The sequence below is a fragment of the Aulonocara sp. 'chitande type north' Nkhata Bay genome, linkage group LG22 (genome assembly GCF_057382095.1).
Source record: "Aulonocara sp. 'chitande type north' Nkhata Bay isolate Kocher_YH1m ecotype deep benthic linkage group LG22, A_spYH_male_GT1.1, whole genome shotgun sequence".
Taxonomy (NCBI): Eukaryota; Metazoa; Chordata; class Actinopteri; order Cichliformes; family Cichlidae; genus Aulonocara; species Aulonocara sp. 'chitande type north' Nkhata Bay.
In genome coordinates this window covers 3,159,941-3,182,205 of record NC_141364.1, presented here as the reverse complement: position 1 = coordinate 3,182,205, position 22,265 = coordinate 3,159,941, and the positions used below count along the sequence as shown (strand labels likewise).

At 41.9% G+C, this 22,265-nt stretch overlaps 3 protein-coding genes across 5 annotated transcripts in view; 1 reads left to right on the top strand and 2 right to left on the bottom strand.

The window, feature by feature from the left end:
* col14a1b (collagen, type XIV, alpha 1b) overlaps window positions 1–22,265 on the top strand; it is a 159,924-nt gene that overhangs the window by 133,314 nt on the left and 4,345 nt on the right. For both annotated transcript variants that reach the window (XM_086279670.1, XM_086279669.1), the window contains 13 exons: window positions 1,031–1,108; window positions 1,773–1,859; window positions 3,053–3,106; window positions 13,972–14,067; window positions 14,157–14,210; window positions 15,402–15,455; window positions 16,181–16,234; window positions 16,483–16,554; window positions 18,367–18,402; window positions 18,867–18,933; window positions 19,015–19,203; window positions 19,481–19,558; window positions 20,184–20,339. In XM_086279670.1, the coding sequence (XP_086135796.1) occupies window positions 1,031–1,108; window positions 1,773–1,859; window positions 3,053–3,106; window positions 13,972–14,067; window positions 14,157–14,210; window positions 15,402–15,455; window positions 16,181–16,234; window positions 16,483–16,554; window positions 18,367–18,402; window positions 18,867–18,933; window positions 19,015–19,203; window positions 19,481–19,558; window positions 20,184–20,339 (1,075 nt within the window). The remainder of the gene's footprint in view (window positions 1–1,030; window positions 1,109–1,772; window positions 1,860–3,052; window positions 3,107–13,971; window positions 14,068–14,156; window positions 14,211–15,401; window positions 15,456–16,180; window positions 16,235–16,482; window positions 16,555–18,366; window positions 18,403–18,866; window positions 18,934–19,014; window positions 19,204–19,480; window positions 19,559–20,183; window positions 20,340–22,265) is intronic.
* LOC147303203 (uncharacterized) lies at window positions 3,481–5,874 on the bottom strand. 2 transcript variants are annotated; one of them, XM_086280709.1, is made up of 7 exons: window positions 5,668–5,874; window positions 5,371–5,478; window positions 5,081–5,170; window positions 4,898–5,005; window positions 4,747–4,800; window positions 4,483–4,625; window positions 3,481–3,790 (listed from the first exon to the last, which is right to left on the bottom strand). In XM_086280709.1, exons 1-7 carry the CDS (start codon window positions 5,789–5,791, stop codon window positions 3,725–3,727), a joined length of 693 nt encoding a protein of 230 aa, XP_086136835.1. In that variant the 5' UTR covers window positions 5,792–5,874; the 3' UTR covers window positions 3,481–3,724. The 2 variants fall into 2 exon arrangements, with proteins under 2 accessions (XP_086136835.1, XP_086136834.1); XM_086280708.1 differs by having other exon boundaries at window positions 4,898–4,930.
* Window positions 7,945–11,401, bottom strand: LOC147303202 (uncharacterized). The gene is made up of 6 exons (XM_086281046.1): window positions 10,996–11,401; window positions 10,327–10,446; window positions 10,061–10,222; window positions 9,847–9,971; window positions 9,406–9,524; window positions 7,945–8,467 (listed from the first exon to the last, which is right to left on the bottom strand). Exons 1-6 carry the CDS (start codon window positions 11,147–11,149, stop codon window positions 8,341–8,343), a joined length of 807 nt encoding a protein of 268 aa, XP_086137172.1. The 5' UTR covers window positions 11,150–11,401; the 3' UTR covers window positions 7,945–8,340.

The following is a 22,265-nucleotide window of genomic DNA, read 5'->3' as shown; positions in this document are numbered from 1 at the left end:
AAACGAAGCAATCGAGTACGGATTTATACTGGTGTCAAAATGGCAGCGAGATAAGGCGCAGCTTTTCATTTTCACTCATGCAAAATTCCTTGTGCGTGCATTCAGACCCGCTATGATTCAGCAGCCAAACGCACAAAGAAGCCCTCGCACACACGACGCCAGGCGCTGCCACACACTCCCGCTCTCGCAGGCAGCTCTGCTCGCTCACCTCACTCTGACTTTTGGCAGTTTGGAGGGCGGAGCCCAACAACTTTGATTGACAGGTTCAGTTTTACACTCGTATTAAACTCAGCTTCATGGCATCGGCACAGCTGCCGTTTTGGATCGTACGTGTTTACAATGAAGTTTGCAGAATGAAGCATCGGCAGGTTTTTGCAGGTAGCAGCAAACAACCATCACAAGATTACTTCTGTTCTTAGAAGATTAGAAAAAAGGACACTTTCTGGCCTCAAAGTTCAAACAGTTTTATGGATTTTGGCCTCCACGAGCGTTTAAATGTGTTCGACTCTGGTTTTTTAACTATTTCCCACAATCCAAGACGAGATGCAGAGACTCCCGCTGTGCTTTAAAGCCCGTGAATCGTAGGGCGGCCCTGACTAATGCTCTCATTTTACACCTCCAAATTCTCCACACTTAATTAGACAAGCAGAGAACAGGCATTTGAAAAGATTCAAAGGAAGGTGTAAAGCTGGGGTGATCTTCCCTTTCTTTATGGGTGCAATACAGGATTATGGTGAAAAGCCACACATGCTCAGCACCAAAATGAGTGATTTATTAGTGATTAGTTGCAGTGAGTCATCAGCAGCTTTTTATGTGCCAGGTAAAATAAAAATACCGCTGCCTGCTGAGTCCCATCAGCTGATCATAATTAGCTTTTATTGATCCTCACTGACGTCCTGATCCAGCCGTGCTTTGAACTACCTGCAGTTCTCAGTGCGTCTCTGTTTCTCTCTGTCATAGACACCTGGCAGCTGATTGGCTGTTGTTCATACCTGATGTGGATTTCATTTCTTTCTCTCCTTCTCTGCAGTTTCAGCTCCAGAACTTTGATATCGTCTGCAGCACCTCGTGGGCCAACAGAGACAAGTGCTGTGAACTTCCCAGTCTGGTGAGGTCAAAGTCTGAAGCAGTCTCGATGTTTGCTTGTTTAAAGCAGGAGGAGATGACCTGGAAGCTCTTAAGTGCTCATTTACACACAGTTTATTAGCACTGCCTGCACCAAGGTGACAGTTTCAATCTATTTGAGACTGAGAGAGAGATTTTTCCATTACAGTAATTTTCTTGATAGCATTCGGGGTTAGAATGAGTCATGTTTTCTTCCATTTTTCACTGTAAAACCATTGAAAGCAGTCGTCTAGACTTAAACTGCCTGCCTGGTTTTATTTGGATCTTTTCATGACGCCAAACCAACATCAGAGTGTGTCGGGAAGCAGGTGCTCTCAGGCGTCTGTGGCTAACGTGTTCTGCACAGTCGTGCAGGCTGAGGTCTTCACTGCTGGGGCCGAAGGTTTCCAAGCAGAACGTAGTGAAGTAGCAGCATGACTGAACCTGACGGTCACTGACTGCTGTGTGCCACAGTGACTGTAGTCTGAAAATATCTGAAATTCACATCTGAGACGGAGAGCTTTGTCATATTTCCACCTTGTTTGGTTTGTTTTTTTTAATCACAATTCATGCCATTACATTTTCTTTATTTTCTATTCTGTTATTATATTTATTTATTTGCTTTTGTTTTTTCTTTGTGTCATCCTCATCATGCTGTGGTCATCCAGAGGAAGGAGGTAGACTGCCCGGCCTTGCCTAAAGCCTGCACCTGCACCCAGGACAGCAAAGGCCCCCCAGGCCCTGCTGGACCACCAGTGAGACACACACACACACACACACACTTTGGTTACTGGGCAAGTCTCACCTCTGCTGCATTGCATTTCATCGTCTGCTTACTTGAATGAAACATGGACAACGACCAAACGTGATCGCACATCTGCATCACAACAATGACACAAACATCATTTTTCCTGCACTTTGTCACCTCACTTTTTACTCACATTACATGTTTCTTTGATATGGTGAAGAACAATCACCAAACGAGTAACTTTTTGTACCACTGCCAAAAGCACCATGACTCTAATATACCACCTGGTATTTAAAGAGTATGCAATTTCATTTCTCACCAGCAGAGAGCGACAGTGAGACTTTTTTGCCGACCTGTCATTATCCATATACTAAACACACACAAAATATGGAGGGCCAGGAGTGACAAAATGAATGCATTAAAAATGCCATTAAACAATGAAATATAAAAGTCAATAATTAAATAAAAATTTAAATAAATAAATAATGTATTACATGTTTTAAATTAAATGACTGGACATTTAATTAATTATTGAAATATTTATTTAATAAATGAATTCCAATTTTAATTATTTAATGAAACATTTAATTCATTCAGTTTGTCACTCCTGGCCCTCCATAAAAACCATTCATTCATGCAGTCACAAAAGTCTCGTCTGATCTGAGGTCATATTCAAATGGTCTTGCACCCCCTCCGCCTTGTGGAGGGTGGGGCAGAGCATTTGTGGCTCCCGGGAGAGGCTCACGTGCGCCGTGGTGTTTTTTTTCCCTGGACGCGGCGAGTGGCGGCGAGCTCCGGAGAGGCCGGCAGCCCTCTCGAGCCATGGCAACCCACCGAGTCACCCGCTGGAGCGATCCTCATCTGGTGAAATACCACTACTCTTATCGTTTTTTCACTTCCCCGGTGAGGCGGGGAGGCGAGCCCCGAGCGGGCTCTCGCTTCTGGTGTCAAGCGCCCAGAAGTCCAATAACAGGACAAAACACCAACATCCTGTTTTATGTTCCGTTTACATTTCTTTAGTGGAATTCCTTTTTTTTAAACTTTCACTTCCTGGCAGATTAAACCTTTTTTTTTCTTGCACCATGACTCATCTGTCAGCTTTGTGGGTTATAAAGTCATCTGTCCTCACCTTCAAACCTCAGCAGCAAACCTGGTAATCGTGTGTTTCTAAGCACCTCCTGCTGTTTGTGTATCTAACAGGGAGGCCCAGGAATCAGAGGAGCCAGAGGAGAACGTGGAGAGCCAGGCCCTGTGGTGAGTTGTTGGTTTAGCCTATCAGAAACCACGGCTGTGTCCGATGGGCCCGCCTTCAGCACGCTGCTGAATAATATCAACAGATGTTATCAAGAAATCGCATTTGTTTTTATTCAGTTTCTCAGAGTAAACACACATCCATCATGCTCGTGTTCATCCTCGTCCTAAAGAGACGGAGCCGATTTAACTCACCCACATCCCAACTATTCACACTCAGAAACACGCAGAATCATTTCTGATCAGTTTAATAACTTCAGCAATAGTTTATAGATTGAAAAGAATTAGGATGCAGAAAGCTGTATACATAAATTTACAAAAACACTTTTATAGATATTTTTTCAAAAGTTATTATTATTATTATTATTAAATCCCTAATTTAAACAGAGTTCAATCAAATCATTTTTTCCAGAAAGAGCTGTCTGCAGAAACAATAAATAAATACAATAGTAATGATGATAATAATATGAAAGAAACGCACAGATAAATAAACATCAGGGAGGTCAATCAGTCGATTAAATTGGAAAATAAAAATAGCTTCTTTCCATATTTGCAGTAATTGTCGGGTTTACACACACACACGCGAGTTCTTGATGTGACCGCTCTCATGAGCTCCTCCCGTCACGGCGGAGCAATCGCCGAGCCACACAGCAGGCCATCTTTAGGCGTTTCGCCCTCCAGTATTCTCTATGTGTAGAAAAATATGAAAGTTTCTAAGTGTCGACTCAGGTTTTATGCAGTTAAGACAACAAATGTATTAGTGAGTTAGTTTCAGAGCATAATTAATATAGTCATGCAACTCCTCCCTCTGCGCTCTGCTGCACAGCCTACATGTTAAAGGTCATTTCCTGGTTGGGCTCTTGCTGTTTTGAGCCACGCTTGATGGCGTGCTCACTGTTGCTGTGCCTGATTGTGGTTTAGATACGACGATTCAGTTTCCTCGAACAGACTCAGAGCTCCGGGCACGCCCACCTCTGCACAGTTCGAGTGTTTCATGCCTCGTGTTCCACTATCACAGCGCTGCTTTGTGACCTGCTCTGATGCTTTGTCAGATTCATCTCTTGCAGTGATGTCTTGCAGACTTTTAGCTTTTCTTTCAAAAGCAAAGGTGTTCAGTTTTCTGTCATTACAAAGTCAGAGGCATCATCGTTCGTGTTTATAGACACCTACATATCTGAGTTTTCTTCCGTTGCTTAAGAACCAGCTGCTGCTTGTACTAAGCTCACTTCCTTTCTGGCTCAACATGATTTTATCTGGGTGACTGCAGAGACGTCAGAGGACAGTTTTCTGCACTTTTTTTCATATTGCAGATTTAAACTTCTTGATTAGTTTTTATTCTCACGTTTTAAAGTCACGCTGCTTCAGACAAACGCACTCACCTGTTTTTCGATGCTGTTCACAACGGTCAGATTTCCTCCCTTCTTCTCACAGTCTTCTTGGCTCTTCTGCAAAGCGGACACTATGATGTATTCATAGTAACAGCTGCAGCCGACCTTCACCCATCCTGGAGGACAGCCGTTCCCTGAAAACATACCGACACCCTCTTACTCCAAACTCCTGTCACGTGTCTTTGCTCAGTTAAAATGGCTTTAAATGAACATTCTGAGTTCTGTGTGTTCCACATTTTAGGGAAAGTGTAAAACCTTTCTCAGTCGCGTTTGAGGTGTTGTTCACTTCAGTGATGTTTGTGAAAGAGCCTTAAAAAAGGAAATAAAATGTGAAACACAGTAACTGCTTCAAACTGCAGATAAACACGGTTGTTTCAGTTACTGAGGGGAAAAAAAGCTTTGTAACCTCTCTCAGTTGCGTTTCGTTCGGGTCGATCATCTGGAAATCCAAAATCAGGCCAACCATCAGTTATGTTTGGATTCTCGAAGTTTGGACACGGAGAACCAAAGAAAACTTGTTATGAAATAATTGTTCTTCAGCCTGTGAACTTTGCTGTCACTGGCTGTGAGATTGATTTTCCTCTCTTACCTGAGCATTGGCTCTTCAACTTGGTCATTTCCTCATTTAGTTCATCCAATTTTATTTTGAGCTCGTCTCTCTGCACGGTCACTGAGATATCTGCAGAGGAACGTGCTCATGTGAAACTTTAACAAACGTTTGTGTGTTTATTTTTTAAATTAACAGTTTGAAATCATTAAAAAGTTCAGCACTTCTCTGGGAACGATGAGAGCATTGCTGTAATGTTCTCATCGTTCCCAGAACAGTTTGCTGGATGCTGAACACTGATCGTAAACAGCGCAGCACGTGTCGGCCCTCACAGCGGAGTCCTGTCGAAGTCAGCGTGAGCAGAAGAAACGTTCCCAGCACTGCAGCGATGACTCGAACGTCTCTTCTCTTCGCTGAATGTTTCTTTCGAGCACGCCGACCTGTAGAGATGAAAAGCGCAGTAACTATACTTCGTTCAGCACGCGGACTTTTAAATGAGCTGCTCTTCTCAGTACGAGGACAGATGTTTGCTGTATGACACATTTATTTATTTCATGTTTAAAATAAGACATCATCCATGTTTTATTTGCGTTTACTGCCAGGCCATGAGTGTACTTATTCATGCTTACTGGTTTTCTGTGACCCAGTCCTGGTGGCGTGGGCTTCAAGCTCTCGGATCTCCGCTTTGTTTTTCTCTCCACCGTCCGCTCGGACTCCTCTGCTGTATCTCACATGTTGGTTTCCTGTGGACATCTTGGGCGAAGTAAAAGTCTCGTCCGTCTGCTTCTGTCTTTGTCACGCAGCTGTTTTTAGAGACGAGCATGAAGGAAGTAACAGCTACCCACAAACACTCTAACTCTAATAAATGCTGTTACACCCACTCTCTCTCTCTCTCTCTGTGAGTTAAAGTGTAGGATCTAAGAAATCATTGACGTATCACTTCCGATCCTCTGACCTCAGGCAGGTGTCACTGAGACACTAATGACAGAGAGGTTGTGTTTGTCACAGAAACATGCAGCTGTGAGTCATGAAACTCTTTTTGACTTTGTTAAAATGGTTACTTTTGGTATTTTGGTGAATAAAAACGAGTGAAGGTCTGTTCACCAGAGTTCATCAGAGTCTTAAAGCACATCTGTGTTGAACGTCTATCAGATAAAGATCCAGATTTTCCCCCGCTCACTGTGAAAACACGGAGCACCACACCGCGCTTGCATTTCAGTCGTATGTAAAAATCTTTTGTTATGAAAATTCTGTGCGAGCAGCTTTTCAGTCATGCAAAACATCTTTCAGGAGAGAGAAGTTATAAAATACTGTTTCATTTATGAAAAGTATTGTTTTTTCATAAATGAAACAATGTTTCAAAAATATTGAAACATTGTTTCTCTTAGCTCGCTCCTATCGTTACTCTTCCCTCCAGATACGAGAGAGCACTCTGTCTCTTTAATTATGTAAAATGTAGAAGTAGATTGATGTCATTTGGTGCACAAAGAGGTGTTTATGAGGGTTAAGGAGTTAGTTATTTGGTGGTTACATGTTTTGATATTTACATGTTTACATATCTGAATGTTTACACATTTACATTCAAACAGTTATAAGTACACTCGCTAAGCTGTGATCCTAAACGGGCCCTCGGTGAGCCTGCCTGTGTTGGTCCTGAGCCTGTGTGGGGGGCACCCTGCCTCACCCCGTAACAGCTGTAGTCAGCAGATTACATCATCTGTTGATGTTTGTGGTCTTTCTAACCCACTGTAATCCACAGAGGTGGAAAGCAGCTCCCCACACCTCTCCACTGTGTTTATTCCACTCTCTGAAGTCATAGTGAGTGGACACTGCTTCACTGATCAAGTCTACATTATGTTGCCTGCTCAGCGGTCCCCAACCCCCGGGCCACAGACTGGTACCAGTCCGTGAGTCGTTTGGTACTGGGCTACGCTGAGGCTTCGATGTGAAATTCATGGTTTTCGGGGGTTATATCAATTTTTAGCTTTTTATTTTAAATCATTTTTATCATTAACTTGGTTTCCCCGGGTCTCTTCCTGTGTGTTATGATTAAATCTTATTGTTTTGGCACCAGTACTGGTTTTATTTTGTTGTATTTATCCGTGACACCTTATAGTCCGCTCCGTGAAAATATTGTCAGACATAAACTGATCCGTGGTGCAAAAACGGTTGGGGGCCGCTGACTTAGAAGACATGATTTACTGAGATACGATGGAGATTAGACTCCGATGACCTCGTCATGGCAGGACAGCTTCTCAGCGGTGGGAGGATTTAGGAAAGGACCTCCCTGTGTGAGGTGGAGATGGGAGGAGGCGGGGTGCATGAAAGAGAGTCCGAGAGGGAAAATAATGGAGAGCACAGATTTACACCACGCGAAGCAGAGTTTGATCGGCTCCAAGAAAGATGATTGGACTAGAGTAATGATGTCATTACTGAGGTTGACAGCGTGATGGGAAATCTAAAAACTATTTTAATTTACAGTTCGTGCCTTCAGAGCCCAACTATTAAGACAGTGTAATGTGTATGTGCTAGCATGTAACCTGAACCACCACATGCCGCAGTGTGCACAGCATAAACTCATTTTCACTGCCAGTGACTAAAATACATAAAGCTCAGCACTGCAAAGTTAGGGGACAGTGCAAAACACACTCAACAGTTAACATGTACAGTAATAGTTAATGAACTAAAATGCAACAAAAAGACAGAGCAATGCAAATCACAATAAAAGAATAGAAACTGACATAAACTGACAATGTTGACTGAAAACTGACCACCAGAGGAGACGCGTGTTTATTTCTGGTTGATTAGACTTTCACACATTGTTTTGTGTATTTCAATCCTTTTTAAGTAGAGAAGAAAAAAATGCCACTGCATCCAGATTCAGAGGAAATATGGAATGAGCTCAAGTTCTTATTTGAACAGTTACAGTGTCGGTCCTCTCGCCTCTGAACGCCACCATCGCGTATTTTAAATCTAACAAATCAGGTGTGATTGAAGTTCAGACTTTCAGCTTTAATTCAAGGAGTTTAATAAATGTATGAAACAGTTTAGGACTCACTGACATTTTATACATAATCCCTGATTATTAAAGTTCTGTGGTTTTCAGTCTGGGATTTCACAACAACAGACTTTTTTTGACTTTTCAGTAAAACATAAAGGTCAGAACACCATTATGTCAGTTTTACCTTCACACAGCTGTACTGGGACTTTAGTTTCTCTATTAAAATCCTTGGTAAGGTTTAGATCTGATACAGTGCAGTTACATGTTACACATGTCAGACTGAGAGGTGACCGGCAAACTCTCAGTAGATGTCCCTCTCACAGATCCAGTGTTTCGATCCAGTGTTGGTGTAGTTCCATGTTCCTTGTAGATCCATAAATACTTTGAAGTCATCCTCAGGATCTAATTTTGCAACTGGATTCCAGCCTCTGTTGAACAAGTACAAAGTTGTTACAGGTAAAACCCTGAAAACACCACAGAGTACTTTGCAGAGAGCTCTTAGCAGTGCTTAGAAACACACATCAACATATTGTCCTGCTGAACTATTTAACTTCCATTTGTCTTCCCAGTATTCCCATTATTACCAGTTATGCAGTTTTCACACATGAACTGCAGCTCTGAACTTTTCTATGCAAAATGATGCAGGACGCATGAGAACCATATACTGTAAATAAAAGATGGACGTTGCCACTGTGACATCACCCGTTAGTTACAAAGCCGTGTTTTTAAAGCCTCCTGAGGATCTGGCCTTTAAATCCAGGAACATCACATACTCATCAGTCACCTTGGTAACCACACAGTCTCCTCCCACTAAAGCGTACCTGCTTTATCACCTGCTTTGAACATTAACAGGAGAATAAATGATTAAATGAAGATCACCATCCAGTAAATCTTAAACTGAGACCATGGACTCATAGAAAAGTGTTCATGAGGACTTGGATCACTGCAGCTGAAGGACATTTTCCCACAGACTTCAACACAAGCTGACCTGTGTATGCAACCACAGGAGACGCCCCCTGCTGGCTGTTAGAAATAATGCAGATTTATAGGATTTCTACATTATCTTGGTGAGAACATAAATGTTCAGTGTAGTCAGATCAGACCTGAAATGATCTTTAACAAACAGTAACTGTGTGGTGTGAGCGAGTGGGTGTCATGTATCCTGCCTCCTGCACGCTCTCTACAGACAGCAGCTCCTCCATCAAGTATCTCCAGCTGGGACAAACTCTCTCCTGTTCTGTGCTACATGGAAAAAGCGTCCCGTCCTGATTCTGTGACAGTGTTCAGAGTTCATATGTGAAAACGCCCATAGCTTTTATCCAGGAGATATATCACAATTTTATAAACTCTAAATTAAATTTCTCACGTATGTGCTAGTGGTGATCCGTCCACCCACTCCCACTTCCACGTCGTTGACCAGCGCTTTCCCTTTCTCTCCAGACCGATCCAGAAGTCTCCACGTTTATTCAGCTCTCTGAAAAATTCCTGACAGTTTGTCAGAAACAGGAATGGATTAGTTTTTCGTCTCATTCCAGTTTCTATAGGAGTAGATTCATGTTTCAGGTTTTTTTCATTTTGTTAATTTTTACTAATCCAAAAAATAACCAACATGAAGATCTTACTCATAATTATTGATTTAGAGATTCCATATTTAAACAGAAAACACTGAACAGCAACGAGAGACACAAAAACATATCACATGTACCGCCGCACATATTTAAATCATTCATGGACGACTGAGCTCTGACAACAACATCACGTATATCACACATTTAGTATCTTAAGTTAACAGTTATGACACACTTACATGTTTGCTCCTGGTCTTTATCACCAGCAGATCTGCTCCTCTCCTCTCACAGTCTTTCCTGCTCTCACTCCAGTTTTTCCTCTCAGTAGAAATGTAGTAACAGCTGCACTCAAATCTTTTCCATTCTTTAAGAAATAACTCATCATCAACACAAGGTCCAGTTTCAAATCATGTAATAACAGTTTAATAAGAGTCAGTTTGAGATGTTTCTCACCTGTGGTGTTCGCCTGTGTTTGGTTGTTGTTTCCAAACTGGCAGTTCATCCTTTCCAGATCCGACGTCAGCTTCTGATTCTCGGACGTCAGCTTCTGATTCTCGGACGTCAGCTTCTGATTCTCAGACGTCAGCTTCTGATTCTCGGACGTCAGCTCCACATCTCATGAAAACCATAAAACGAGACAGTTCAGGATGTAAATGCAAATCAGCTGCTGAAGGCTTTGACCTTTTGACCATGTTATTTAAATAAATGTGAGTCCTCACAGAATTTGTAGAAGACTGTAAGCCCCGCTACCAACAGGAGACACAGTAGACCCAGTATCAGGGCAGGAACTCTGAACTGGTCTCGTCGGGCTGCTGGGAGGTGATACTGAGTGTGCGCTTCTACAACGTGAAGCAGAAGACACAGTTGGATTAAACACATTTTAAGTTCCTCCTTCAGTTTATCTGAACGGATGAGATGAAAACGTTTGATATTAGTGAAAACACCACGACACCTACTGCAGCAAGCAGCCACCAAACACTGTCTAACATGAGGGGAGATGCTAACAGGTGTTAGCTAGCTGCTTTTGGTTCATTACTACCTGAGCGAGGAGAAGAGAAGGCTAACCTCATCTAACAAGCTGCTGTTACTCTACCACAAATGTCTCGGAGCAACAAGGACGTCACGGCTCCAAGCAAGCTAGCATGTTACAAATCTTCTCTCCTGATCGAATAAATAAACCAACAACATCTATTAAAATTTCCTGAAATTATTTCAGGCATTTTACTGATATTTTTCAGTGTCACTGCCATATCTCTGCTTTCAGGCAGCTTTGCAAACTGGTTGGTTTTAAAAGAAAATGCTAGTGTTTCATATAAAGTATGATCAGCCCACAGTTAATACTGCACTTTTATATCTAGCATGGACGTCTTGATTCTTGTGATTCTTACCTCCGTGTCGTGTTGAACGAGCCTTCTGGTCTGCGTAGACGTCCGAAGTCTCGTAGATGTCGACTTCTCTCTCCAGTCTCTCCTCTCTGTCGTCTCGGTTTCCATATTTAAATTTAATGGTCAAATCTGGATCCTCGTAAATGTGGGAAGACATTTCAAGGTGTGCGGCTTCCAGCAGACTCAGTTTTCAGTGCAGCAGAGCTGTCAGTTATGTGTCTCTGATGCTGCTGTCAGTTCTGTGTCGAGCTGAAAAGGTTTGAACAGGATGTCGAGAGGAAGCTCTGGCAGGAAACCATAAACACAGATATTTGATTTTTAATGATTTGGAATTATAAAAGTGTTGTTTTTGTTCATGTTTGCTTCTAAATGTATGAAACAGCAACAGCTAAAACAAAACAAACTAGAGAAAGAGATGCTGGCGTGCAGTAAAAAGGCCAATGTGTTCGAGTCTGTACGTGCTGTTTCTCCACTGACAGATGTGATGATATGAATGTGCCTCACTCATGTCCTCATTTGACACCATGAGATAAAAGATAAAAAATGGAGCTGAAGAAGTTTCATAGACCAATAAGAAACAGTTTGAAGGTCATGTGGCACATATGGAGGAAATGGCTGAATGACGTGGACGATCCAGCCGGACGTACTTACACTGTAACTCTGCATTTCACTAAAATCTAAAGACACGGAGTACTACACAGGAACAATTAAAAATAGGTTGTGATAATTGAGGAAATGATAATAAATGTAATAATTGTGAAAGCAGGATTATTCAGGGAGTCCTTTTAATAATTGGAATGATTGAATATTAATAATATTAATTCACCAATGTCATCAGTTTTGTACCAGGCACGCACATCTAATCTTTTTAGTAACCTCATTATGACAGACCATAGTCATGCTCATCAACAAACATTTGGAAACAACAAAACATTAGGCTCCGCCCTCTGCAGGGCCAGTGTCCAGGTTTTCTTAGTTTTTCGGTTGAGTTTTGACCTGTAGAAATATTCTGTAGCTGTAACATTTCCCATGTTAGAAAAGCCAGTTACAAAGTAAAAGCATTTTTAAGATAAGAGATAAGATAAGATAGAACTTTATTAATCCCTTGGGTGGGTTCCTCTGGGAAATTCGACTTCCAAAAAGCACAGCAACGACCGAAGTTACAGTTACAGAATTGTTATATATATATATATATATATATACACACACACACACACACACACACACACACACACACACACACACACACACACACACATATATAAATACAGAGACAAATATAAATAAAATATACAAAGGGGATAAATAGAATAAATAGGAATAAAAAATAAAAATACAAGTGAATTGCACATTTCAAGTATTGAGTCTATTGCACTGTTGACTATTTACAAAAGTATTGCACAAGGTATTGTACAGTGAGGTGCAGAGGCACTACAGCTTAGTTGTTCCCCCCTCCTTTGTCCTCCTGTTTCCCCTCCCTCTCCCCTCCAGAGAGGAGTTAAACAGTCTGATGGCGTGTGGGACAAAGGAGTTTTTAAGTCTGTTAGTTCTTGTCTTGGGGAGAAGCAACCTGTCACTGAACAGACTCTTCTGATTGTTTATGGCCGTGTGCAGAGGATGCCCAGCATTGTCCATAATGTCCAGCAGTTTCTTTAATGTCCTTTTCTCTGCCACTGTCACCAGAGTGTCCAGCTTCATGCCGACCACAGAGCTAGCCCTCCTGATCAGTTTCTCCAGCCTGGATGAGTCCTTCTTTGCTGTGCTGCTCCCCCAGCACACCACAGCATAGAAAAGTACTCCAGCAACCACCGACTGGTAAAACATCCTCAGGAGCTTCCTGCAGATGTTAAAAGACCTCAGCCTCCTGAGGAAGTACAGTCGGCTTTGGGCTTTTTTATACAGGTGCTCTGTGTTGTTTATTATTTGCTTCAGAGCTGAGCAAACATTAATGCTGCAAACAACAAAGTTCACTAATCAGCCCTAAATTTTACAGAAAACACAAATCTAAGAAATATTTAACAAGATTATTAAACCAAAGGGAAAAAACAGACTGTTCACAAACGAGGCGTCTCTGACCTTTGATCAGTAACTTTTAATGTTCGTCTGCTTGCACAGATCACGTTCTGATCATTATGAGGGAAATACACCAAACTACGCTTCATCTTTAATAAGGAGTCTTTAAATAACCTCGGACTGGATTAATGTCTAGTTTGAACTTTCACATGTTTGTAGTGACTTTGTGACTGAAACGTATCACGTAGCTGATCATAAACCCACTTCCTCCTCTATGAACTCACAAACTGATTTCCTCCCGAGTATTTGAAGCCGTCTTCTCAGACAGCAGGACTCGTTGTTGGTGGAGTTAGACGTGTTATTATTTCAGTTAAAGCACTGAAACTGATTCAGCTCACTGCTTCCACTGTTTGTGACTCTACCAGCCTGAGCTCATTTCCCACACAGATATTATAACTAGATCGGTTATGTGGTGTGTTTTGAGGTTTAGGTAACACAGAAACGTAATAATGCACAAAATATAGTGAACTTAATCAAATCACTATAAAGGCAGAATTAAGTAATTAAATAATGAAATGATGCAAAGCCTTTTTATCCAGCCTGATAAATACAACGCTCCCTGTTTAATCAAAGTCTGCTTTCCAGGTTTGTGTAAAATCCAGCAGCCATTGTAGCTGAGGGGTGAATGTTACTGTACACTGATGCATGCACGTATTTGAAAATGATTAGAGCTGCTGTGTGTGGCGTGTCTCACCTTCTTGGATCTTGGATTGGCTCCGGCCACCCTGTGGTTGGTCAGTTGGTTCATGGGTCACCTGATAACCAGTAAATCTCTGGGAAAGTGTCCCACATGACCAGTTAAAGCCACCATCACCACCTCAGAATATCCAAACCTGCACGTTTGCCTACATCACATCCGTGTTTTTAGCACATTAGCTTCAACTTTCTCTGTCCTGCTCTCTTTAGGGACCAACTGGTCCTGTTGGAGATACGGGTCTTCCAGGACCTCAGGGACCCCCAGGACGGCAAGGACCCAGTGGACGCTCCATTATTGGACCCCCGGTGGGTTATACAGTTTTCAACAACCTTTTAGTCTTTTTTGTTACTTTTTTCCTTAATCTTTGATTTAAAGTGTGTCGTTGTGCCTGCAGGGCAGTCCTGGAGAGAGAGGTCAGAAAGGTGATGTGGGACAGCAAGGAACTCAGGTAATAATAGTGATCAGCTTTTATATACTGACAGATCATAGCTCTCATTGCACTCTGAGTACGATACCAACACTCAGCTTCTCATTTCTTTACATGAAGTGATGCTTAAACACATTACTGTGCTTTCATAATTGAATATAAATTATTTAGAGAGATAATAAAGATCAAATTTAGACTGTGAGGTGGAATTACCTGTTACTTAGGAAAGAAGGAGACTTCCACATCACTTCTAAAATCCTTCACTCTCTGCGAGTGTTTAACCTCCTTTCATCCCGATGTCTGTCATGTTGTGTCGACCTCGAATAAAACGCAGGTACAGGACTTCATATCCTCAGACTAAGGCTACGTTCACACTGCAGGCGAAAGCGCATCAAATCCGACTATTTTGACCCCATGTGACCCACATCCCATCATGGTGTGACAGTGTGAACGGCACAAATCTGACCTGGGTCACTTTCGTATGTGGTCCTGAATCTGATACATATCTGATGTTTTAGAAAGCGACTGCTGTTTGATGGTCATGTCGCATTAAATCCGTCTTTTACGTCACTGACACAAGACAGACGACAATTATCAGCGCCGGAGAAGACATCGCGAACGCTTCCTGGCCATCCAGCGTAGATGTCAGTGAAACTGTTGGGAAGACAACGTTGGAGAAACGTGAACATTTTATCTGTATAATCTGCAGATTCTGACAGAAATCTATCCTTTGAAGCAGCAATAAGGATCATTATTAGGCCAAATGTAAATAACAAACAAAATTGGGAAAGATAAAGTCTGAAACAAGTCTTTACATTAATCAGTCACACAATACTGTTGGTCTGGGTCTGAACAGAGCGCGTTGTGTGTCTTCTTTTGCACATGCGGCCGCGTTGAGGGTTCACACAGGAGCGCGTTTGCTGTCGCATTTTATTTGTAGTGTGAACAAGCAGACAAAAAGATCGGATTTGATCATTAAGACCTGCAGTGTGAATGCAGCCTAAAAGTGTCCCTAAGAGTAAAAGTCCGTGTCATGGGAGCACCTGTGAGTACTCTTCTCTTAGGAGGTATTTAGGAATCGTGCATCCAGAGCTGCATCACAGGCCCACTCACATATAATGAGTTACAGACACTGATCTTGATGCATGTTGAGGTTTAGGGCTGGTGTGAACGTGACCTGCAGTGACCTCTGCTCTCCTCGTGCTGTTTCAGGGGGTTCCTGGAACACCCGGAGGTCCAGGGAGGGAAGGACCTCCAGGACCCAGAGTGAGTCATAACAGACACACTAATAATGCAGCTGTTTGACAAGTTTGTTGATACTACAAATATTAACAGTCAGTAAACCACTGGGATGTTGTCAAATACTAATATGAACAATATAACCTGTAATGTAGATATTTTATCATCTTCACCTCTGATACTGTTCATATGAGTACTACTGTAGTAACACTGTTATATCTGTAAACTGTCTCTACTGTCATTGTACTACTTTTGTTTTTTTCTAGATTATATTAAGTTATATAATACCTGAATAGAATGAGATTATGTACAATTCTATAAACTGATCTGCAAATTTAAGACAAATTACATATCAGATGTTGAATTTGAGGCATTGGATTGATTTTAAATATGTTAATTTGGGGCAGGAGCAACAATGAAGTACAAAAGAGGTGCGATGCTTTAGAAAATGACATGTTAATGCACGGCATGGCTCCACGGAAGGACGAGTGGAAAAGAAAACAGAAGAAAGATAAAAGTTTCCTAAAAAGTCCAGAGGTTGAAAAAGGGAGACAGTCGAGCTGCTGTCAAATGAACAAAAAGACCCTTACAGAGCGAAGCAGCATCTGTGGCCCTGCAGCGCCCCCCTCTGGCCACAGTAGAGTCAGCATCACAGCCAAGGCTGGAAAGAGCGAGACACAGCTGCTGGGTCAAAGTCATCGGAGGAACTCTTTAATCCTTTTTTATTATAACATCTACTTTCACCTTCTCAGGGACTGCCAGGCAAAGATGGCCCCCCAGGCACACAGGGCCCCCCAGGAACCATCGTAAGTCACTGTTGCTGTTTTTGTCAATGTTTTGGAGGATTCAGAGGAGGATATATGTGCATGCAATGCCTGCAGCTTCTCTGTTAGGCACTTAAATGTAAAGTTTAATTAAAACTGTGACTTTAGGTGATAATGATGGAACTGGGTCAAGCTGGGCAGGGCTAATAAGCTCAGTCAGGCGTGTACAACAGGAACAACTTTATAATAATTCAAATAATATAATTAAAAATTGCTTTTGATTTCTTCAGGGAACTCCGGGAGCTCCAGGATCCCCAGGAAGTACAGGCCCTCCAGGAAAGCAGGGAGAGCTGGGCCCACCGGTGAGTCTGTCAATGAGTGGAGCTGCCTGTCCCCATTAACCAAACTGGCCGGGGTGGGCGGGGTTTTTAGCTCTTAGAAGGAACGCCATCATTTGTTTTATGAGCATGAGCTGCTGCATGTGAACAGAGACGCAGGAGGCAGCAGAGTGCAGCGAGGTGAGCGTCTGTCAAAGAGGTTAACAGCTTCCTGTCCAGTCTGAAGCTCTAGAAGCTGTTTGACACATTCACTGATATGTGGAGCTCAGTGTTTTGTGTTTATGTCAACAGAAAAGTGCTGTTTGAGCCTTCACCTCAGCCTTTCAAATGGCCAACACAAATCCTTCTTTCTTTCTCTCAGAGGCTGGCAGTGTCGTTATCCTTCTGGGTAAACGCTTGAGTGAACAGATCCATCACTGGTGCTGAAGGCTCCTCTTTCTCTCATTCTGTTTCTACATCAGGACTTGTGTTATGTTGCTGCGATGACTCAGTGGCAGGAGTCACAGTTCACTCAAAGTCATTTTGTTCTCACTTAAACGTGTTTATTTCTGCTGTGAATGTGGAAGCTTTTGGAGCCTGCCTCTAGTGTTCAGAAGAGGAACTGCACTTATGCATAGCCTTAATGTTTCAGCCCCACAGTGTCGTTATTGCAATGTGTTAAAATATTTTGCCAGCAGTGGAAATAAACTAAAAATTCAAAGAGTTTCAAGCATTTAAATCAGACTAAAGGAGAAACAGGTGGGACAGCAGCTTCATGCAAAACGCAGCAAAGTGTCTCAGTTTGATCTCCAGCTGTTTGCAGAGTCGCTGATCAGTATGCAGGCTGTGCATGTAAACCTTTGTCTGCAGTCCATTTGCTGTGCTGGTTTCTACTTCAGCCACTGTAAACAGAGGTGTGTGAGCGCTCGCTGCTTTCGTATTTATTCCTGATTATGTGAAAACTTCATGGAGAGTAAATCACATTCGAAGTGCAGCAACAAAGAAAACACTGGACTCTGTGGGCGGTGATACAATCTGCTGACAAATGATTATTCATCACTGTGATAAAATCTTTATAAGCATGTAATTACAGATGCATGGGTGGCCTGCAGAAAGGCCTCATCAGCTCTTTACCTCATGCTGGCAGATTCGTAATGAGAATTTAGTAAAATATACAGTAGTTCAAGTTTTGGGTATTAACACTGTTTCCATAAATACTACATTCTGGGTTGTATTTTTTAACACTTTCTCACCTCGATAAACATCATTCAGTGAAAGTTTTGTATTAGAAAGAAGCACCGAGGTCACAGCAGCTCCATCGAAGTTGGTTTATTATGTGTTTGTTCCTCTGTTCTTCCTGGATGTTTGTCTGTTTCGTTATTATTATAAACACGGCGTTAAGTGACAGCGCTGCACAAATATTCATATTCTCTGTTTCGTGTCGACACATTTGAAGCTTTTAACGATGTTTCTTGTAGATTTGCTCCAGACTCTGAGAGGGAACGTTCCCGACAAACGTACCGCCATCACAGTCCTGTAGGCCGTAGGCCTCTCGCTGGTCTCGACACGTTCCTGAAATCTAATCCCCTCGATTTAGGACGTGTCTGTTTCCCTCTGAGACATGTCAACGCTGAAAAGTATAAACATTTGAAATTATGTTTTAGTTATTATTCATATAGATAAAGATTTCCAACATTTTAAATAAATGACAAAAACAAGCAGGCTGCAGTTTAATCAGGACAGCAAGATGATCAACATGCTGCCCTGACGAGAGAATCACCTGCTTCATCTTGTGTTCGATGCTTCACAAGTTTGGAGGTTTTTTCCTGGTTTTTCATGAATTCGTTTCTCTTGCAGGGACCTGCTGGAACTAAGGGAGAGAAAGGTGAACGGGTAAGCTCTCTGTCTTCATGTTATTACTTCCCCCCAGTCACAAATGTCCTGTCTGCTGACCTGCATATAGAGATATATTGTTGTGTTGCAGCAGCAATGTCAAACTCAAGGACACACAAACAGTATAATAATATATATTAATATATGTTTTATTACTATGCAGTAAACATTAGTCACTGTTTCCTTCGTTGATTACAATAATGAAATATCACCATCATCCAATAAGTAAATACAATATGTGTGTATTTGAGTTTCATAAAATAAATTTACTTTAAATTTGCTGTAACTAAAAATTTGACACTAGCAGCTGAAAAAGAAACGAAACAAATCTGCAGATTTATGAGTGAATTTCAGTCCTAATAATTTGAGTCTGTAGCGCCTTCATAAAACGCAGAATATGAATCATTTAAAAACACTCGCACATAACTACGTGTGTTTTATATGAACATCGTGTGTTTTTTCAGGGAGATCTCCAGTCGACAGCATCAGTTCAGGCCATTGCCCGACAGGTCTGTGAGCAGCTGATCCAAAGTGAGTTAAAAAACCCCAAACCTTTATTTGTTAATAATAATAATAATAATACTAATAATGTTTGACCTGAACTGTTTTCAGGCCACATGGCGCGCTACAACAGCATCCTGAACCACGTGCCGAGTCCTCCGGTGTCAATCCGCACAGTTCCCGGACCACCGGGAGAGCCTGGTCGAGAAGGACCCCCAGGACCACAGGGAGAACAGGGACCCCCAGGCAGACCAGGCTTCCCAGGACAAAATGGACAGAATGGGCAACCAGGAGAAAGAGGCAAGTTTAACAAAACAGTAAAACTCTGTTACTGTTTAAATCAGTGTGAACTGAGGGGCTGCCACACGGCCCAGTATAAAATAAATACAAAATTATTTTGAACTGCAAACGATGCAAAGCTGCACTGGTTCAGTCTAACAGCAAAAAATAAATAAAAAGTCAGAAATGTGCAGGAAAGGTCGAACTTCCTGACTTTCTCCATGTTACAGTGTATCTGTATGGAATGACACAAAATGTAGAAATTTAAGCAGTATTTATTTCTGTTGTGTGTTTCCAGGACAACCAGGAGAGAAGGGTGATAAGGGATCTCCAGGTGTGGGTGTACAAGGACCCAGAGGACCTCCAGGACCACCTGGTAACTTACCTGCTAAGCCTTTCTGAACCATCCCAGTGATGCAGTGAAGAAAGTCCTGAACATGATTGTCTGATTAGTAAAAGAAAAAATGTTTCACATGTTTCACATGGATCATTAAGATGTTGTAAAATCCACAACTTCAACAGAAAATATAATTTTTTATCAAATGTCTTAACTGACATGGTAAGATTATTATTTTTATTATTAGTATTAGTACTAGTGTTGTTGTTGTTTTTCTGAACTGAACCAAAAAATGTGAACAAATTGTCTCTAAAATTAAATAGTTGATATAATTTTTTCTATAGTTTTAGTTGTTGAGATGTTATTAAGTTAATTCTGAGTGCCATTTAAAAATGTCTTAAACATTTATTACCGGGAAACGTCTGGAAGTACTTTAACTACTCGACTCTGACCATAAAACCATTAAAATAATCACTTTGATAGCTGCACAGTGTTTTTCTGTCCTCTGACTGACAGAACGCAGGAGAAAACACAAACACATGTTGTGATAACTTCGGGCTCACAGTCGGGGTTCTTATGACTGATGATGAGTTTGACCACAGAGTGATTCTGTAATTCTAACATTCAGTTTTGTTTTCTAAACTCTTCATCCTCTTCCTCCCAGGTCCCCAGGGACAGGGCAGACCAGGTAGCTCTGGACCCTCAGGACGACCTGGAAATCCCGGAGTACCCGGTCGGCCCGGAGCCCCCGGACCCATCGGCCCCCAGGGGCCTCCGGGTTACTGTGATCAGAACTCCTGTGTGGGCTACAATGTTGGAGGTACGTAGTCTCAGAAATATGAGGAAACTATGATCCACCAGTGTTATCAAGACTCTGATTCTGGTAGTTTTTAATCGTGCTGCTTTCTCTGGAGTTTTTCATCAAAGGAAAATACTGAGATCTTTGCTCTGGAGCTCTTTGCTCTGGAGCTCTTTGCCCTGGAGCTCTTTGCTCTGGAGCTCTTTGCTCTGGAGCTCTTTGCCCTGGAGCTCTTTGCTCTGGAGCTCTTTGCTCTGGAGCTCTTTGCTCTGGAGCTCTTTGCCCTGGAGCTCTTTGCCCTGGAGCTCTTTGCTCTGGAGCTCTTTGCCCTGGAGCTCTTTGCCCTGGAGCTCTTTGCCCTGGAGCTCTTTGCCCTGGAGCTCTTTGCTCTGGAGCTCTTTGCTCTGGAGCTCTTGTTGTCAACCACATGATTAAAGCAGCAGCCTCCACCGTGACTGTTGTGTAATTACAGCCACAGACTGAAGAGGCTGTAATGAGACAAACCTGCATGTTTGTTCAAATATGTGAACAGAAGAAACTTTTTAACTGAGCATGAAAACATTTCACTGCTGATTGTACTTGGACTGAAGGCATGAGGACAGATGTTCAGTTCTTGTGGTTCATTTTCACACTGAAAAGCTGCCACTGAGTTAAACAGAGTGCATGTCACAGAAGTGGGCATGAAACACTGCGTGTATAAAGGTTCATTTACACTCTGGAACCCTGCTTTCAAAAACTGACAGAAATTTAAAACCTCATGAAGCTGAATTTAAGAAAAAAGTGACGTCCGGCCACAAGGTGGCGCTAAACATGTTCTAAGAACTTTAGACACTTATTTCTTAATTCCACCTTAACAATCAGTCTGTGCCGGTCTGTGAGAGCAGCCTTCATGGTGTAAATGAGCCTTTATACATTTAGTGCTTCACATAAAGTCATCCACCCACACTCAGTGTATCTGAAGGTGAAACACGTTCAGATACACTCACAGCTAAGATGCAGGATTCAGTTTCACAAACACAGAAATTCATCTTCAGTGTGTGATTTTTACATTTTGTACAATTTCAAATATCATGCAGCGCACTGGGCTCAGAAAACAGACTCGATGCAGCGACAGAGACAGAGATGATGTCTTTAACCATTTAGCCTCAAAGTGGTCGTGCTACGGACTTTAAAGGCTCATTTCACCCAAAATAATCAACTCTGAGCAGAATTTGTTGAGACAGTTTGTTTCTGAACATTTGAGTCAAAACAGCTGAGTTTTTAAAGTTTATTTATTCTGCTGCTTCTTATTTTAAATATCATACACAGACTTTTACAGTGGTAGATTTTTCTGTTGATGCTAAAGATGATCAAAATGAGGTTCAGTTTGTTGAACTGAGACTAGATGTTGAGTAAAGATGCTGATTATTTGACTTCAAAGTGAAAAATAAAAGAACAGAATATTTTATTGTGGTTAAAACTCATTTAAACGACAGATCTTTGAACATCAGCTCTGGAAGGAAGTAGAAGGAAAAAGCCTCAAAAACATGTTTTATTCCACACGTGGTCATAAACTCTGCATCTTAACATCTCAGTTGGTGCTAAATCACTCTGTGCAGTGAGTGTGGGTTTAATGTGTTGCTGGAAAGATGCTCCATGCAGGGTTTTCTAATGCATGCATTAGTTATTAAATGTCACCATATAAACATTCAACAAATGACTTTACAAAATCCACATGAAAGTTGCAGGTGATGAAGCAGCACTGCAGGCAGATGTTACCTTGCAGCATCAGTCTGTTCTCCCTCCTGCTGCAGGCAAAGACCCAGGAGGCATTTCTATCTGAGCAGCTTCACAGCTGATCCCTCACATGCATCCTGATCACTGTTAGTTTGCACCAATCACAAGTCAGCAAACATGTTTTTGAGAGGCTAAAGAAAACCCTGCAGGAGTCATCTTCAGCATGTTCTG

Excerpts from the sequence above, each read along its gene's own strand:
- LOC147303202 (XM_086281046.1), bottom strand. The coding sequence starts at position 11,149 with ATGTCTTCCCACATTTACGAGGATCCAGATTTGACCATTAAATTTAAA. Across the intron at positions 10,447-10,995 it reads TCGTTCAACACGACACGGAG|AAGCGCACACTCAGTATCAC; the intron begins GTAAGAATCACA and ends TTCACGTTGTAG. Across the intron at positions 10,223-10,326 it reads TACAGTCTTCTACAAATTCT|ATGTGGAGCTGACGTCCGAG; the intron begins GTGAGGACTCAC and ends GGTTTTCATGAG.
- LOC147303203 (XM_086280709.1), bottom strand. The coding sequence starts at position 5,791 with ATGTCCACAGGAAACCAACATGTGAGATACAGCAGAGGAGTCCGAGCG. Across the intron at positions 4,801-4,897 it reads ACGAAACGCAACTGAGAGAG|GCTCTTTCACAAACATCACT; the intron begins GTTACAAAGCTT and ends TCCTTTTTTAAG. Across the intron at positions 3,791-4,482 it reads TGAACAGCATCGAAAAACAG|AGAATACTGGAGGGCGAAAC; the intron begins GTGAGTGCGTTT and ends TTCTACACATAG.